The sequence below is a fragment of the Notothenia coriiceps genome, unplaced genomic scaffold (genome assembly GCF_000735185.1).
Source record: "Notothenia coriiceps isolate Sejong01 unplaced genomic scaffold, NC01 NC01_scaffold00000339, whole genome shotgun sequence".
In the NCBI taxonomy this organism is placed as follows: domain Eukaryota; kingdom Metazoa; phylum Chordata; class Actinopteri; order Perciformes; family Nototheniidae; genus Notothenia; species Notothenia coriiceps.
Genome location: NW_011333040.1, coordinates 4,260,040 through 4,278,387, shown reverse-complemented (window position 1 = coordinate 4,278,387; position 18,348 = coordinate 4,260,040). Strand labels below are relative to the sequence as shown.

At 40.3% G+C, this 18,348-nt stretch overlaps 1 protein-coding gene across 1 annotated transcript in view; it reads right to left on the bottom strand.

Annotated features, from left to right (window-relative positions):
• Positions 1-18,348, bottom strand: part of hfm1 (helicase for meiosis 1) — a 149,439-nt gene that overhangs the window by 128,849 nt on the left and 2,242 nt on the right. Inside the window, exons 5-15 of the mRNA XM_010776741.1 lie at positions 17,495-17,829; positions 16,249-16,290; positions 16,060-16,130; positions 15,841-15,973; positions 14,882-15,033; positions 14,700-14,777; positions 12,622-12,777; positions 11,635-11,835; positions 11,437-11,525; positions 11,286-11,329; positions 11,084-11,185 (exon numbers count right to left, since the gene is read on the bottom strand). Coding sequence (XP_010775043.1) covers positions 11,084-11,185; positions 11,286-11,329; positions 11,437-11,525; positions 11,635-11,835; positions 12,622-12,777; positions 14,700-14,777; positions 14,882-15,033; positions 15,841-15,973; positions 16,060-16,130; positions 16,249-16,290; positions 17,495-17,829 — 1,403 coding nt within the window. The remainder of the gene's footprint in view (positions 1-11,083; positions 11,186-11,285; positions 11,330-11,436; positions 11,526-11,634; positions 11,836-12,621; positions 12,778-14,699; positions 14,778-14,881; positions 15,034-15,840; positions 15,974-16,059; positions 16,131-16,248; positions 16,291-17,494; positions 17,830-18,348) is intronic.

The following is an 18,348-nucleotide window of genomic DNA, read 5'->3' as shown; positions in this document are numbered from 1 at the left end:
CACCTGCCCAATACTTTCAAAATGATGTCCGACAGTAACCACACTACTGCTATTAGTTACGTAAAAACCCCATAAATTCAAACTGCTGTGATAATACACAAGTAATATCCACCACTGCTCCTGGAACGGACATGGGTTGGGCACGGCACCCTCAGCGGCACACCCCAACGACACAGGCAACTGGAGTTGGCCAGGAACCCCGACGAAACAGGTGTCGGCCGGACCCCCAGCCCTCCAAGGCCCCCGGACCATAGGGCTTGGCTCGGACCCCCGGCAGAAGCAGTTGTCGGCGGGGCTCCAACCCGCACCACCGCGATACATTCCCACGGCGCTAACAAAACTTAGTCCCGCCGCCGCACAACCGACGAAACCCACCCCACCCCGCTGCACTCCGAGCTAGGGACTCGGCAGACGCGCGGGAATTGAGATGGAACTCACGAGGGGCCACACTCGAGCGGGGAACTCGACGCCCCGCGCCGCACAATCGAGAGGCGGACTACAAAACATCGAGAGCTGACTCGAGAGGCGGACTCGAGAGGAGACTCGAGAAGGCGTTCCCGGCCACACACAACGGGCGGGACTCGAGAGGGGACTCGAGAGGGGACTCGAGGGGAACTCGAAGGGGGAACTCGAGAGTGGCTTCGGCTTGAGAGGGGACTCGAGAATAGACTCGAGAGGGGCACCTGAGGGCACTCGAGAGGAGACTCGAGAGGGGACTCGAGAAGAGACTCGAGAGGGACTCGAGAAGAGACTCGAGAGGGGACTCTGAGAGGAGACGTGAGACGGTTGTTCGCCGACAAGAACACGGGGGCGCGGCTGGAGTCGGCCCGGAATGCCGAAAGGACACAGGGAGCTGGCGTTGGCCAGAGAGCCAAAAGGAGACGAGGGGCTGGAGTCGGCCGGTACGTCGACAGGACACCGTCGGCCGGAGAGCCAGTACTGGAGCCGAAACCATGGCTGCTGGGGCCGGTTCTGGAGCCGGAACCATGGCTGGTGGGCACGGAACAGAAGCCTGGACCCTGGCTGTGTCAGTCAGGTAATTTTTTTTTTATTTAACCTTTATTTAACCAGATAAAAAGCATTGAGATAAAATCTCATTTGCAATGCTGACCTGGCCAAGAAGGCAGCAACGTTACACATAACACATAACACAAACATATAAAATAAGGAGAACATAACTAAGAAAACAAAAGACGAAAAAGCAGTCACTACATTGTGCACATTAGGACAGTAAGAAAGGTGCACTACTTATTACTGCAAGAGCAGCTGGCGGTAAGGATTTCAGACAACTTCAATTTAAAACATGCTATTGAGACAAGTGCCGTCAGTTTGAGGCGTGATTGAAGGTCATTCCAAGACCAAGTACCATAATAAAAAAGACTCCTTTTTCCAGCCTCAGTCCGCACAGCAGGTACCTGGAACCGTATCCAGGCACTGGTTCTGAGGTTGTAAGAGTCACAAACTGGGGCAAATCTGGCACATATGTAGTGTACTACTATGAGGATCCTAATTGTGGCTTTGCCTAAAATACCTCAAGAACAATTAGGTTTAGATATTTATATAACCCTCTGTATGAATTGTAATAACTTAAATTAGCAAATGTTAGCATGATTCATGTTTCTAAAATGGTAAACATTATAAACATTATACATATATCAGAATATCAGAATGTTAGCTTCACCTAATTTTAACATCTCGTGGCTATATCTCTTGTTCGGGTTGGATAATCTTTTGCAACCATGCATGCAGAGGGTATTTTCTGGAAGCAGTACCAATGTCAGGTGTGACTGTAGTGTAGCCCATCCATCATAGAATGCACACAGTATGCATGCAATGTATTATTGCAATGTCAAAGTATCAGGATTCTTCTACATGTAGCACACCATATTTCCCAGCTCTACCAAGAACATGAAATCATTAACTTGAGCCCGCTGCTTACAGCCATTCCGCCATGTGTGTACGTTTCTTTCACGGCTTCCATCCCTCACCTTGCAGCACACAGCAGCATTGTGTTATTCTCACACCTTCTTTAATGGCCCAGCTTTGGCAATAGCAAGCCCTAAGGCGTACAGAACTCGGAAAGTGTTCACAATGTCATTAATAGTCCTGACAACAGCTTAATGAGCCCCGGCCATCTGTTTATGAAAGCTTCAGGGAAAAGCGAGAGAGAGACAAGAAAATGTGATCCAGTAGCGATTTCCAGCTGTGTGAGCGCGCCTGATTTCCACTTGAACATTTCTAAACACATGAGGACATTTTAAGTGTAGTGACTTATGCAGCGTCATCTACAGTGAGTCAGTGACTGAGCCTGGGCTGTCTGCCCGGTATCAACAGCCTCTAAATCACAGCCTTCAACCATTGGACCACACTACCTCGCCTTTAGCGTCCTCGCCCCTCCTTCCTCTGTACCACCCTGGAGTGTCCTTAGGCCTTGTTTGGCTAAAGTATACACATGGCATGAGTAACTGAAGCCACCCAGGGCTCCCTGGCGCGGTGGCACGAGACACATACCGGGTTGCACAAGTCGGAAAGACAAAGTGTCCCGTCACTGTTTACGGTGTACTCAATGCCTGATGCATACAAATACACACAAAAACAATGACATAGCTCCAGGGAGGTAAATACAGCAGCATTGGCTTGCAGTAGTCCGCACAGGAAACTGATCTGTCACTTGATGCATTTCCAGATGTGTAGCGAGTCCAACACAGGGAGCTTAGAAATGCTCATTCTACCTCTCAAGGGTCTCACATCTGTCACTTGGCTTTGATCATGTATTTTCTAATCTTAAAGCAAGGGAAGGCAAGGACTGAAGTGACCATAGCTTGGTCCTGTTAGTAGTTGGCTAATTTCCTCTGTAGTCAGCTTTGAAAGCGACCGTTTCCATTTCCTCTGTTCCAGTTTCTTTGGTCCTCTCTGAACCCTCTAATAGAGAATAGCAGAATCCCCCAAAGGCAAGAAAGAGGTTAATGTGCAGATTGATGACTCTTGTGGCCACTTGTTTGTAAATGTTTCCATCAGGGGTTAAAAGATCTTAAAGGAGTACCATGTCAGGCACCCTGCATATGTGTGCAAATTGCAGATTCATTACAGTCTAGAATCACTGAGCTGCAAATGAATTTGGTGGGATGGGATGGGGGCGGGCGAGCGAGTGGTGGTAAGTGAAGTCTGGTGTGGGCAGCAATGATGGTGGTCCCCGACTGTCGATGCTCTCTCCCTTATTTCCCTCCCTTTACTTCCTCACTCCCAGTCCCCCGCCATCCTCAGCCCATCTGTTCCTGCTTGGCCTCTCCATCAGGTAGGCCCGAGCTATTGAGTTCTCATCTCATCGTATCTGAGCAAGCCAGAAATGTGTGTGTGTGTGTGTCTGTGTCTGTGTGTGCGCACCTGCCACACAGTTTAATAACTGTCTAAATAGTTGACAAAAGAGGGCACACCAATGTCAATAGCTTGCTATCAACTTACTTTTTAGGCCAATTAGCTCATGGGAAAATATTTAGCAAAAGAAGAACATTGAGTGCAAGCTGCATTCTTTTTATCCTTTTAAACAAGACAGGTAAGCAGTACAGGTGATATCAAACAATATCACTTTCTTTCACTATTTCTTTCTCTTGAGAGACTATTTTTTACTGTTTTAAATCCAAACAGTTTCACTCCCTTTCCAAGCAATTTCTGCAATTAATAAAACACATTTCAATTTCTCCAAAGGCATCAATTCACATTCTAAACGTCAACATTTTTATCGGAGGAGACTTTCCTGCAGTATTGCTTTACGGCCACTTACTGTATATTGAACTTTTATCGCTTCAACAAAAAGGCAAACACGCACACCGGCCAGATGAATCAATCCCACCCTTATTTAGATTAAGCAAATGGAAAGTATTTTACTTTCATTATTTGGGAAAAGTAGCTCTCAAGGTGGTCCTCAGTTTGAGTTTGGAGGGATGATTGGTATGATAGTGCAGTGCTGTAAGAGTTTTCTCAACAGTGGACATTATGGTTTTCCCAGGGTCTGTGGTCATTTGTGAAATCCCAGTTTACACAGACTCTTTGCGTTGGGATCGTTTTACAACAGAAGGAAAAGAGGCGAATGGAGCAGGCGCTTCTAAGAGGTGTGGTGTGGAATCAGTTTGGAGATTTTTTCCTTTCATCCCACCATACAAAGGTCACTGTATGGGAACCCACTGTGTTTTATTGTCCCAGGGAATTGTTTCGAGGTCTCATTTCAGAGCAATATTTCTAGGCCTAGCCCTTTTCTTTAATAAAGTAAAAACTTCCCCTTGGTCTGGGATCTGGTTACCAAGCATGAGTCATTTTTATAATGTGCCAGCCTCTCCTGTCAGGATGTTTTTGTTCTAATCCCTTTCAGTTAGTCCAAGGTACGTCTGCTAGAAAACACCTTCCAGTTATTACAGTATACATTTTCATATTGCCTCCCTAAATGTAATTCAAACCGTGGTTTCCTTTGTGTTTTTGCTTCAAGGTATTTAGCGGGAGCTTTGATTCAACAGCTTGAAAATCGTAATGTGCCAGATTTGCTACTGCTTTTGTTAGCTTCACTTGCTCTAAACTCAGTGTGACATCAATTATTATTTATGTCCAGGTGCATTTCCACCTTGCCCCTGCTATTACTCTTTATGTTTCACCTAACACTTTAATGGCTACAAAGTCTCTGAATTGGTCATGCACGACAGTGTGTTAGTCAGATGTGTTTTACCTCTTCATGGCCTTAAGGTTCTCATTAGCAGCAGAGTGAGCGTTGTGTCAGAAGGTGGTCTGCATGTTGGCTCCAGTGATGGCAGTTGTTCATGCTCAAAGGAGAACAGATTCCTGGGAATAATTCAAGTTAAATAATGAAATCACACAATGGGCATTGAGATAACCTGGTTAAAGTAAAATCTTGTACTTGATTTGTACAGTATCCTGCCTTCTGCCATATTTTAGTGCCGTAATTCAGATTTTATATATAACTTCCGCCGAAATATATTTTTGTATTTTCTTTAATTTATTGTAGGAGCACGGTGCAGTTTTAGCTTGCTGTGCAAACCTATTCAAATTGTTGTTATTTTTGGAATTTATACCCATCTATTTAAGTGTCAGTTTGCGATGAAATTTGGATTGTATTATCTAAAGTTCACAAGTACATCTGCAAGTCAAGATATTTATTTTTGACTGCACTGACAACAATACAAAATGCACATTGGCACACAAAAAAAAGAGTATACATAGCCAAGGGACACAGTTTTTTCTTCTTCTGTACACAACTTTAAATAATTAAAGTTAATGTAACCAGATTAGGAAAGTGCATGTAAACGCAGAGTGTGTGATTGAGCGGTTGCGTCCTGGGACCCAGACCTCTCTCAGCAGGGTTTATCTCAGACGGAAGGGGTCGCTGCCCTTTCTGCCACTGTATGTCCCCCTCTCATTCCCAAACCCTCCATCACATTGACACTTGGACGGACAAGCTGTCTTTCACACGGTCTGAAACATGCAGATGTCCCCTATCCATGTGTCTAAGCCCATCCGCCCAAAACAGGCAAACAGTTACGGGCCTATTACCACTAAACACTCAAAAACATAAACACTGCATCATTATCTTATACTCCCGTCATAGCCATTTAAAGCATACAACAAATTAAGCAAAGTCAGTGACCATAAACACAGGCTACGTGTTTGTATTTTCTTGTGGGAAAGATCATTTTGTGAAGAATTTAAGAAACAAAGGATAAATCAGGACAGTGTTAAACACCAAGTTTATCTTCAGCTAATTGCAAAGATACTGCACAGAACTCTTTGGGTACAGTCCCCTCTGAGCTGCATTCCAGATGCTGATAGTGGTATTGGACCACCAAGGACTTTAAGTATACTTACATGACTTGAGATGTACAAAGACTCTAAAAAATGTTTCCCTCTGCTGCTTATCCATGCTCTCCGTGTCAGAGAGGCGGTGTTTGGTCTGTAAAGCGGCTTCTTTCATTTAACAAGTCTATAAGCGGAAGCTTGTTTTATGGCCTGAAACTCCAACTGAATTTAAAAAACAAAGCTCTCTATATCAGTGCCCTTTTACTTGATATAGTAGTCAGAATGCACTTTTAAAAGAGACATTATGAAACTGTCTACAGGAAAAGTCTGTTGATAGTGAAGAGTAACTTGTTTGTTGTTGCAGGAAAGACACATTATTAGCTGTGCTAACGACAAGACTCTTGAGATGGCAATATACTGTAGCATTTGTTCAAAGGGTCCTTATTATGTTTTTTTAGTTTTCCCTTTCCTGTAGTCTGTTATAAAGTTTTTTGTGCACGTAAATGGTCTGCAAAGCCCAAAATCCCATAGTTCACGACAGAAGGAGAGTTTTTCCAACACACTCCCAGGCAGGGGGCCCCCATTGGACTTCTTTGTTTACTTTAGTAACATTACATTACATGTTACATGTTAGACACTTTTATCCAAAGCGACTTACATACTCAATACTGTGGACAATCCCCACAGGAGCAATTTGGGGTGAAGTGTCTTGCAGGGACACAACGACACGCTTACTGCAGTGGGGTTTGAACCTGTGCTGCCCTGATCCGAACACCAACGCACAACCCACTGCACAACACGCCTCCAGTAACATAGTGACATCACTATCTTACACTCACGCTTCTATTGCCTAGCGCTCTACCACATTGTACGTGATTGGCTAAGGGTGGGACATCTCTTTTTGAACATTACATCATATAAACATGTCACAATAGAGGCACACAATGCAATTATGAAATCTGAAAATGAGCATAACATGGCCCCTTTAATCACATCGGTCCAGATTAAACTCCCTATTCTATACTATTTGATGAATTGCTCTTATTTTAGTTTTAATTTAGCAACAGCCTATTCCCATTAACCTCTATTGTGTAGAGCTGGTGGTACATCTTAGACTTTATTTTCTCAAAGCCTGGACAAAAACAAAACTATCTGCGTGGCTATGAACAAGGGGTAAGTGAGAGAAATATATTACATGACATTACATGTTACTTGTTAGATGCTTTTATTCAAAGCGACTTACATACTCAATACTGTGGACAATCCCCACAGGAGCCATTTGGGGTGAAGTGTCTTGCAGGGACACAACGACATGCTGACTGCAGTGGGGTTTGAACCTGAACTAGTGGGTAGATAGATAGTCCACTGCGCCACACGCCTCCATATATTGTTTGTACTTTCATGGCTGTGGTCTGTTTTGAATTCCATCTGGCTCATACATAATACATAATTGTTAACAGCTATACTGTACGGATGGTGGTGTTCATGAGCAGGTGTTTGACGTTGATGCTCTTAGAAGTTCAGTTTGTGCTAATTTGCTGTAAAACACTGACTTTTTTATTCAGGCTTTGGCAGAGGACTATAAAGAAGGAAACGGGGTGTCTTGCCAACATCAGGCCACAACTGGAATCAGTATTTCTTTGACACAATGTCTTTGATTAGAAAGGCTTTTATGATTTAACAGGCCAAGACATAGAAGCCATATGGCATGTTTCTTGTTAAGATGCTCAGCCCACCAAAAGAGCTCTGTGAATCCTGATATCCAGGGGAGATTTGACTGAACTGAACAATGCTGGTGAGATAAACCAGCGAGGAAATTTGAGCATGGATTTTTCATAAATCATTTGTGCACCAAAATACAACATTCAAATGCATTTCAACACTTTTTCTTCGTTGGGAAAGTTGATTTTATTCCCCTACCATTCTTTCACAACCTGTGGCTTGCATGCTGTTTCATGGAGAAGGAGACTGCCAAGTATCACTGCGTACTCCAAATATTTGTGTGGTCAACTAGACAGTGCTGTTGCGGTTGGATCCCATCAGATGCTCAAGCACTCTTGAACTTGCTTTATGTTTTACACTGCGCTTTGCATGTATTATGTTATGCAATGAATAAAGTGGGGCTATTTCAAGGGAGGATTTGTTAAAGGGGACCTAAATGCACTTTTTGATGTATTTTATACATAAATATGTGTCCCCGGTGAGTCAGGGAACTCAAACAGCGTCAGAAAATAAAAAACTCTCTCTTTTCCTCCGTACCCAAATCTCTAAACGGAGCTGATCCAGATTTGCGTCCGAATATCGGAAATGTAGGCTGGCTTTACAACCACGGCCCAATCAGAAACGTTGCTATCAGAAACAATGCCCGACTGTTTTGGACGTAATATGGTCGGTGTTTACATTAGCATCGCTAACACTCAGAGCTAACCTGTACTGGAGAGCATGTGTGTGAAGAAGCAGGAAATACAAAGGAACTCACCTTGTGGTATAACCGGCAAGAGAGAAAGCCTTTGAGCTCCATACTGTTTCAGAAACAATAATTTGGCTTTATACCCCAAATCAGCACTTTTGAAACAGGAAGTGAAATAGAGGGATATGAGGCATGGCTATAATGGGTGATCTGTTTGGTATTTTGAGCAAAACACTTCATAGACATGTTTTTTATATATTTTTATAAATCTGAGACCTATGCTATTGCCTTAAAATAGCATGATACAGTAGGTGCACTTTAATGTCCTGTTTCAACTGAGCAGCATGAGCATTTGTTCTGGGTTTAAACACATGATTAGTCAATAAATGTTGGTTTATTTGCCAAATGGAAATTACAATATTGATGTGAAATGCTATATACTGTATGTTCTGATAATATTTTGAATCAATACCAGAGAAAATACATGCTGAGAGTATTTTGGGAAAAATACTCTGCCCATTGTAATTTAAGGAACTTAAGGAACTCTATGTATTCTCTTTCTCTTGGACATCTGTTGTTGTTTGTCAACTTATTTGTCTCAAATGTTGTCATTTTCTGTATGTGAAGTACTCCATTACAGCTCAATAATCGCTATTAGTCCTGTCATTAGGTCGTATGAACACTCTAAAAACAAATGCCTTGGCTCAACAAAGAAAATCAACGCAACAGTTTGCATCGATGTTTATTGAGTGAAGAGAACTTCTAATGAAATTGTCTTAACGCAACAAAGTTATTTGAGTTGAGGGAGAAGGCTTTTCCTCTACAATCAATTTTTTAATTACCACTTACAAAGATTAAGTTTTTCCGACTAGTTTTACCACATGATTTAAAAGGGATTTTAACTTGTATGTACTTAATTACCCTCATTCGGGATACAAGTTTTTAAGCTGATTACTCCAAAAATTAAGTTGTTCCAACTTGTTTTACCGTATGATTTAAAAGGAATTTTAGGTTGTATGTGCTTAGATTACCATCATTGTGAACACACGCTTTTAAGTTGACAACCGTTTATAAATTAAGTTGCTCCAAATATACTGTATTCATTAGTTTTTTTTCTTAGCTTTTTCATGTTTTTGCCTTTAAAGAAAGAAACTAATTTATTCCACAACAAAAATATTAGGCAATTCACTTTTTATTTTGAACTGCAGTTGTTTATTTCAACACATGATGTTTCAATCAGGAGAGAATTCATTTAGTTTGAACATTTATTCACACATGCCATATGATAAGGTGCATGAACACCTGAAATCCCAGCTGACTGCAGGAGAGAGGAGAACCATTTTATAGTTTGGCTGCAGCACGTTGATTGGCTGTTGGAGAATGAGGTGAAATGTAATAGGTTAAAGAGAACGCCTGTGATGAATTGATTATATGCAGCTGCGGAGTGAATTCACATACACCCAGTCTTCCTGAAAGAACTTGCACTGAGCTTCATTTAAATATTTAACTACAAGGCTATCTACTGTATTTGAAAGACAAAAGATGACACTCACCTTAAAATGTCCTTTCTATAGTATTTCTATTTGTCTTAACTGTCGGAACTTGTCCAGGCATGTTAAGTGGGAGTGGACTTGAAATCCTTAACTCAAGGTGTAGAACAATTAAGTTATCAANCATCATACATTGAATTCCTTGACTAACAAGAGAAAGATTCATTCATTTAAATAAATATTTAACAACAAATGGGCCGGTTCTAAAGGGTTATTCAGTTCAGCCCGATGAGAGGGGATACAGCTGTGCACATGTCATCATTAACAGACGTCGTTTAAAAGTGACGTTTGAGTGAACGAGGACATCCCAATTAATACCTGAGGACTCCTCTGTCCTCGCGTCACCTCCTCGTGTCTCTCGCTCGCATCTTACGGAGGCGGAGCTAAGACGCAAGGAAGGGAAGCGAGTGAGGGAAAGGAGGAGTGGAGGAGGGGTATTGGGATGAGGCTAGGGATTTTTGCCTTTCCAGACCATTTACATGAAAATCTATAGAACACACTACAGGAAAGGGAGCATAATATGGCCTTCTTTATTAACCAATGGAAATACTTTGTTTGAATCTTTATTGTAGGTCTGAATTAAAGAGAATAACATAGAATACATGTTTTAAACTCTTACTTGTTTGTACTTAGATTCCCACAACTGGTGCATATCAGTCAATAAGGGTAGAACAACATAATGGTTTGTTATTGGCATACAAACCTACCAGCATAGATCATTTTAAGTTGTATTCTCTGCAATTGAACAGGCATTTTTGACACAAACCTATAGTAACAAAGCTTGGACTAATGCCATGCAAAGTATAAACATGATATGGGTGAAGTCCATTCAGATGTTGTAACCCGTGGCACTTGTCTTTCCTGTTTGTGTATGCAGCGTAACAGAAAGTAAACTATCATGCTGGAGAGAAGAGCAGGGAGGACCCAAGTGCAGGACACCAAAATAACTTTAAAAGAAAAGTCTTTTATAGCCAGTTGTCCAGGAATAAACAGAGCTGGGTAGGCAAAGAAAAACGAAACAGAACTCTGTCTCATTAACATCAAATATCAAGGACCCGACAACAACAAACAGAAAACCAGAACTTCAACTCATGCAAGACTAATCACAAGGACAAGACACAGCTGAGGAGGGAAGGCAACACACAGAGGCACCAGGTGAACAGAATCAGGTAATCAAACAGGAGGGACAACACACAGGAAGTGAAAACAGACATAACACAGGGGCTGGACACTTTTCAAAATAAAACAGACAGATTGTGACATAATCGTGCTGCACACTTATATAGTCAGACTTCTATATACAGCACAAGATAAAAGGACTCACAGAGGACGGGCAGGTCTGACACAGTGAAGGCCTCTTCTATCAACTTCCTATCACACAGGTCAACTCCTGCATGGTGGTATCCCACTCCAAACATCACCAGATCTGGAATACAGACCTCAGAATAATGTTCAACAGTTCAAAAGAAGGCCACAATCATGTTCTGATATACTGGCTCTTGACATGGTTCCAAAAGAGCACTCACCTCTTAGTTTTGAATCCAGAATAGAGTTTGCATACTTCATCAGCCTTAACAGATACAAAGTCAAGCAACTTCAGCTAAAGCTTTATATTAAACTGAACTCAAATGTTTGATGAATAGATGAAAACATGTCATAGATAAGTCAGAAACGTACCTCTGCTTGTGCTCAATGCTCATAATGAACCGAGCATCCTTGGCCAGAACTGCAGCTGCCTGCTGGACTCCTTTCCTTGTAGAGCAAAACTACAGAATACCATCATTATTAGATTATGAAGAAATATAATTACACCATTTTCAATAATAACATTATAATATTATCCAATAAAAACAATATTTGGCTTGATTTTCCCACCACGAGTGTGGGTTTCTGGTCAGAGTACGTCTGTATGATGTTGGCCATCTTGTAGTTGAGCGACAGGTCGAACTTGAACTCTGATTGGTTGGGACTGGAGGGGAATCCCAGCACCACCTTCCTCAGCTTCACTGGACGGTGGCTCTCATCCATTTCCAGATATGTGGCCGGACCGCTCTCATCCGACAACCAGTCTGCGATCTATCAACACAACATTAGAGCCAAAACAATGAGCAGAGCAGCTGATTTACAATGGGAATACAGTAAAGACACACAATTGTTTCCATCAATTAAAGTACAGTACTTCAGAGATGCGCCTTTCTTAACTGTTGATACTTAGTTTTGAGTTGCTACTTTTTTTTATTCTTGCTTAAGATGCGAATCTTACTTATGTCAAGTATACCATCAGGACTCAACAATATCTTTTAAAAAGTGGTTGCATTGCATCAACACTTGGTTGGCAAAACTGAAAATATTGTTGCCATTTCTAGTCAATTTATATATCAAGATACTTTGCATTTATGTCATTTTAATAATAAAAAAGTGACATCAAATAATTAAATCTTCATTACGGTAACCCAAAAAAACGTCATGTCAAAGATGTCGGGATACTTTGCCTCCCAAAACTTCAAGATATCATTTTGGTTTTTAATTTTTGGGTTTATCTGGTTCTTTGTCATTTGAATCAATTTGCACATTCCTTTGTGATGTTGACACACGAACGCACATGCCAAGTTGTCTGGTCCTGATTGTAAGAGCAATATTTAAGATCAGAAATGCAAAATATATTTTAATATATATATTTTTTTTATATGTTAAAAGGCAAAGATAAAGAATTGGTTGCCTATTTCTAAAAAAAATGTGCTAATTGAAACCTGGCATCCTGGTTACTATCACACCCTGGTCATTATGAGAGATTTGATGTCACTTTGAAAGCTGCCTGCTGCTGAATTATTTTTGCCATAAATACATTTCTCAGCCACTTACATCCGAGACGTTGGGGATGGTGGCTGATACCGCCACAAACCTCATGGAGAGGCCTGTCTCTGTATTCTGTGCTGTTCTGTAGGCATGCACCGCCTTCATCCTGCTCACCACTACCTCCAGCGTGGCACCGCGGGTCTCATCCTTCACCACATGCACCTGGAGGAATAACGTGCCGTTACACAGGTGGCTTAGGAAGACCCCTTAAAGTAGGGGTGTCAAACTCAATTTCATCACGGGCCACATTAACATTATGGTTGCACTCAAAGGGCCGGTTGTAACTTTAAGACTATATAAAAATACATAAATACATATTTAAATATATATCAAATAATGTATTATATTACATTATTGCTTCTTCATTGGATTATTATTGGATAAGGTAATAACTTCATAATTAACTACATCTGAAAGCAGAAGTCTAGAGCAAATAATTGCAAGTATCTTCAGTGAGAATGTCACAAAAAAAAAAAAAAACATTTTGAAAAAGAAATTACATTTAAAAGTCAAATTCTGAGAAAAAAGTCAAATTTGAGATGGATTGTTGGAGATGTAGTTTATGGGGAACGTGCTTCTGTAAATCGGATTGTAACCGTATAATAAACATATTATATTCTTTGCAAGATCTTGTGGGGCCACAGAAAATGAAGTCACGGGCCGGATATGGCCCACGGGCCTTGAGTTTGACACCCCTACCTTAAAGGCTCAACACAGGGATGTCGGTATGTAGGTCGAATCAAATAAAGCTATATTTTAGCACAGTATTCCATTATTAACATCAGAAGGTGTATTTCAGGTCCTATGCATTCTCATAATACACAGTCCCAGGACATGATGTACTATCATTTTAATGACTAACCTCAAGTGAAATGAAGTGCTGAGGGCAGAGGGTAATTATGTGGCATCACACACTGCGGCATAATAAAACACACTGTAGACAGTGAATCTTCTGGTGCACAGTGAGCATCCAACTCTGTGCAGGAAATAAGTGCCTGATGTAATCATATACTGGAAGTCTAAATAAAAGTGACCCAATAATGTCATGATGTGACCAAAATGTAATCCTGAAAGATTGTGATACCTGCCAGGTGGGTCTTTTTTCAGAACTGATGTCATCATTTTGAAGGATAATTTTATAATGTATGTGTGAAAATGTCCACTGGAATGTTCTTGTTTAGAAATGTAAGCTTGAGGCTTTACGTAGAATTTGGAATTCACAACAGCTGCATTGTTATCAGGAAGAGATAAAAGTCAAATCCCTGGAAATAGAAAATGAACCCGCCCATAGCCATGCTGATTGCTCGTTGTTAAAGGATGGTCCATTAGACTAGAAATGATCTTAGGTTGGACATAAGAAGAACATTTGCTTTTATTAAATTGCCATAAGGGATTTTTCTTTTTAAAGTAACATTTTGGGCACCTTTTATCCCCCTGTTAATTTATTTTCTAATAAGGCAAAGCTAGCATCAGTTTGTGTTAAGAACGGTACAGTCACATTTCTAAAACATTAATAACATCATGAGTTTTGAAAATAGAGCCATCTGAAGGTACATTATCTATGAGAACAAATTAGATATTAAATGATTGGTAAACACATTGTTCCAATATCATTCAGGACATTTAATGAGATTTTTGATCAGGTCAGGTTTAAATATATCAACATGTTCAGGTGTTATTGCATTTTTGGAAAAGCTATTACAGGGTTCCTCCAGAGATTAGTAAGAAGATTTAAAACATAGATATTAACAATTATTTGAAGATTTGACTGACGATGTCTAAGCTTTTCATTATAGTATTACTATATAATAATGGCAATTGAAATATCTACTTTCAAATTTTCATTTTGTATATTATTTGTTATTTATTTATCCCTCTTGTTGTACGAGACCCTTTGTTGCTGTAACACTGCAGGTGAACTAATTAAGGATTCTCTTACTCTAAGACTTTAGAAATATTGATATTATTCCAATAGCAGTTAATGCCTTATGATACATTTATGAATTCAAAGCCTTTTAAGACTTTTAAAGGAACCCTGTATAACATTATTGGATGCTGCAGGCTCTGCAAACAAAGTATCTGACCTCATCGATAAGGAAGAGCCTGACCAGCTGCAGCAAGCAGTTGTCCTTCCATTTTCTGGTCATGCTGTCCCACTTTTCCTGTCAAAATAAAGTGAAATAGAACATGAAATACTCAAAAGTAAGTTCTTATCACATTTTATTGTTGCATTTGTTAAATTAGGACGCAGTGTAGTGTCACACACAGGCGTGGTCAGGATGATGTGGGAGTCTTGGATCTCGAAGAAGTCATCGATCTCCGTGTCGCCCGTCAGCTCCTTACAATTCAGCCCCAGAGGCCCAAACTTCTTCTTCCAGCTCTCAAAGCACTGACTGCACAGCGCTTTGATGGGGGCCACTGACAAGAACACACAGGGAGTGTTATTACAAAACACTTCTCTGCTCCTCAGAAACACATACATCTAGAACTGAATCCAAAATCAAAACACTCAAAGTAAAGCAAATCAGAAGAAAAATGTTCAAAGCCCCAGTGAATGATTTAATCAGGAGTGTGGGTTGAAACACTGTTGATCTTCACTAACTTTGTTAAAGGTCCCATGTCATGGTTTTCCGGTTAATACCCGTACCTTGTGTGTTATGAAGGTTTTTCTGCATGTAGACGGTCTGCAGTCACAACAGGAGCTCCAACAAGCCGTTTAGGACAGAGAGTGAATACACATACTATACAGAGATGCTGTATGAGAAACCAATGTGAGTTTGGAAAATTGCACAATACAAATCTATTCTAGTAGACCTCAACAATGGAATTATGATCAGTAGAAATGGCCATGACATGGGACCTTTAAGGCTGTATTTCATAGTATAGGATTTCTTCCACATGCTAGAATTTTGACACAGATGCTTTGTTCATATTGGCAACGTTTATATAGAATAGGAAAGTAAATCTGTGTTTTATATTTTCAATCAGTTATAAAGTAAGACAAACATATACAGTACATATACCAAGTTCTATATTCTTTGGAGTTAGGAAAATATAACACTTTTTCAGGAATTCTTCCAAACTTTCTTAGTCGGAAATTGTTTCTTCCAATTCTAAGGCTGGAAACAAAAAATATTGTGACAATAAATCCTTACTCTAGGCCAAATTTACTCTGACTTGAGCTTTGATGATGTATTTAAAGGGTTTACACAATATTATCCTCACTATAGACAGCTTTGACGTTATTCCAGGGCTCTGAGGTCTCCATTAACAGACGGATGATGGCCAGCTCAAACAGAACCGTTTTGCCAGATCCAGTAGGGGCACATGCCACAAAGTTGTTACCCGTGTAAAGAACCTGTGAACACAGCAGACAAGAAATACATGTTATGTTATTCATAATCCTCAGATTAGTGTTTATAGAGGTTTTCAAATAATGCTTACATCATCTAATGCTTTGGACTGAACGTAGTTGAAAAAGGGGAACTCTTTGAAGACGGATCTGAACTTTGCTGCTGTGTTAGCATGGTTCAGAAAATTGAGAGATTCAAAACACATTTCTTGCAAAATTGGAGAAGCATTCAAGTACAGTTTAACAATTTGATATTGTTTTGCCAACCACAAAAAGGATACGGATTTCAGAAACTGGTCTCAAAACTCCAGACCCAGAGGACCCTAAAATACAAAACATTACACACGTTATTTTTCAGTCAAATCTCACAGATTTAGCTAATTCCGTCAAGATGGAAATAGGAAATGTTAACATTTTTGCAGGGTTTAAAATGGATAGTTTTTTTTTTCTGGTGAATCTTGAGTAAAACTGCAGAAATCTTTTTTGTACTTTTTAATGACAGAAATTGTTTAGTAATTAGTCTTTTCTTACTTATCTTAGTGGTTCATTTAATATATTTTTATGTCAACTATTCCTGTGTTTTTATGCAAATATGGGGCTGCTGTGGCTCAGGGGGAAAATGGGCATCTACCAATCAGAGGGTCAGCGGTTTAATCCCCATCCCCTGCAGTCAACATGTCCAGAGGTGGAAGAAGTACTCAGATCTTGTAATTAAGTAAAATTAGAACTACCAGGAATACTATAAGCCCTGTAATCAAAACGTTACTCAAGTAAAAGTACAAAAGTATTGGCATCAAAATATACTCAAAGTACCAAAAGTAAAAGTAGTCATTGTGCAGATTGGTCCGTTCAGAATAATATATATGATATGTTTTATAATGATTGATCATGAAAGTGCTAGTTTGAATGACTTTGTATACTGCAGGGTAGCTTGTGAATTTACTCCAGGTGGAACTAAAGTCTGATTTAACACTTGATTATATTTCACTTCATTCATCCAGATCTGTGAAGTAACTAAATGTATTCAATACATGTAGTGGAGTAAAAGTACATGATTTACCTCTGAATTGTAGTGGGGTGGAAATACAAAGTATCAAAACATTGAAATACTCCAGTTAAGTACAAGTACGTACCTCAAAATGTTACTTAAGTACTGTACTTGAGTAAATGTACTTAGTTAAAATGTGTCTATGGTCCATAAATAAATAATATGATATTACTGAAAATAAAAGGAAACACGCTGGATAGTGTATGTGTTTACAAAGGCACTACTGTTACTCTGTACAGCTTCTACTGTTTTTCAACCCACCACCTAGTGCCTAGTATGTTGCATTACAATGGAGCGGTCACTGAGGGGAGTTCACCTCATTTCACCTCATCACACACAAACACAATGTGGCAGCTGCTGCCGCGGCTCGACCTGGGCATGCTCATTAGCTGCAGCACTTTACAGAAAATGTACACGTGATTGTTGGTGAACCAGTAAGGAACACAGTGTCTTTGACTGTGTTGGCGCAGCGTTTGCACCTTGTATGTGAAGCGGCTGAGGCATCATGGGAGGAACGAAGGCTCTCTTTGTGCCCTTGTCCTGCGCCTCAGCGTGTGCCGCCTGCTGCGGGGGGCGGCCGCTCACTGCAGAGAAAACCAGAGGAGGGGGAGGGAAGTGGGTGTTTGGGGAGAAAGGAGGAGCCGCCTGCCTAACTGTCGCCCCTGGCAGATGAAGAGGAGGAAGAGGCGCTGTCGTCATGGTAACCGGCCTGAGAAAAGTTTGAGGTCTGGATGATGTCTGGCTGCCGCTGTTTCCGAGGTCATGTTTGTTTGACGAGTCACCTCCGCTGTTCCACACCTGGACCTTGAACAAGCTGTTTTGCGAGGGAATGAAGAATTGATAGAGGGAGGAAGAATGAGAGCACTGCCAGTTTTGAGGCTGCGTTGGAGTTTATGGGGGACAATTTAGCATCTTTTCATTATCTTTAAGAATTGTCCACTGATTTGAAAAAGCGAATCTCTTCATGATGTGCTTTACATTCATTTTCACTAAGCATATCATGGGTTTCAACCATTTAAGGGATTCAAAGTGTCCCCACTTCAGAAAAAGCAAAAATGGATGCATTGCTTTTATTGAAAATGTTTAGAACTATTTTTCAGTTTGTCACATATTGTCATTTATTCATTGTACTACATTTTTTTATATATATTTTTTTATATTTACATTTGGTGTAAAGTATTGTCTTTTTTTTCGTTTCGTTATATTTTTGACCTTCTCTTACAACTTATTTTCTTATGCACGAAAGAAAATTCCTTGTATGTTTAAACGTGTCTGGCAAAACAACTTGATTCTCCCTAAAGTATATTTGATTAAAGTTAATTATATGAAATCA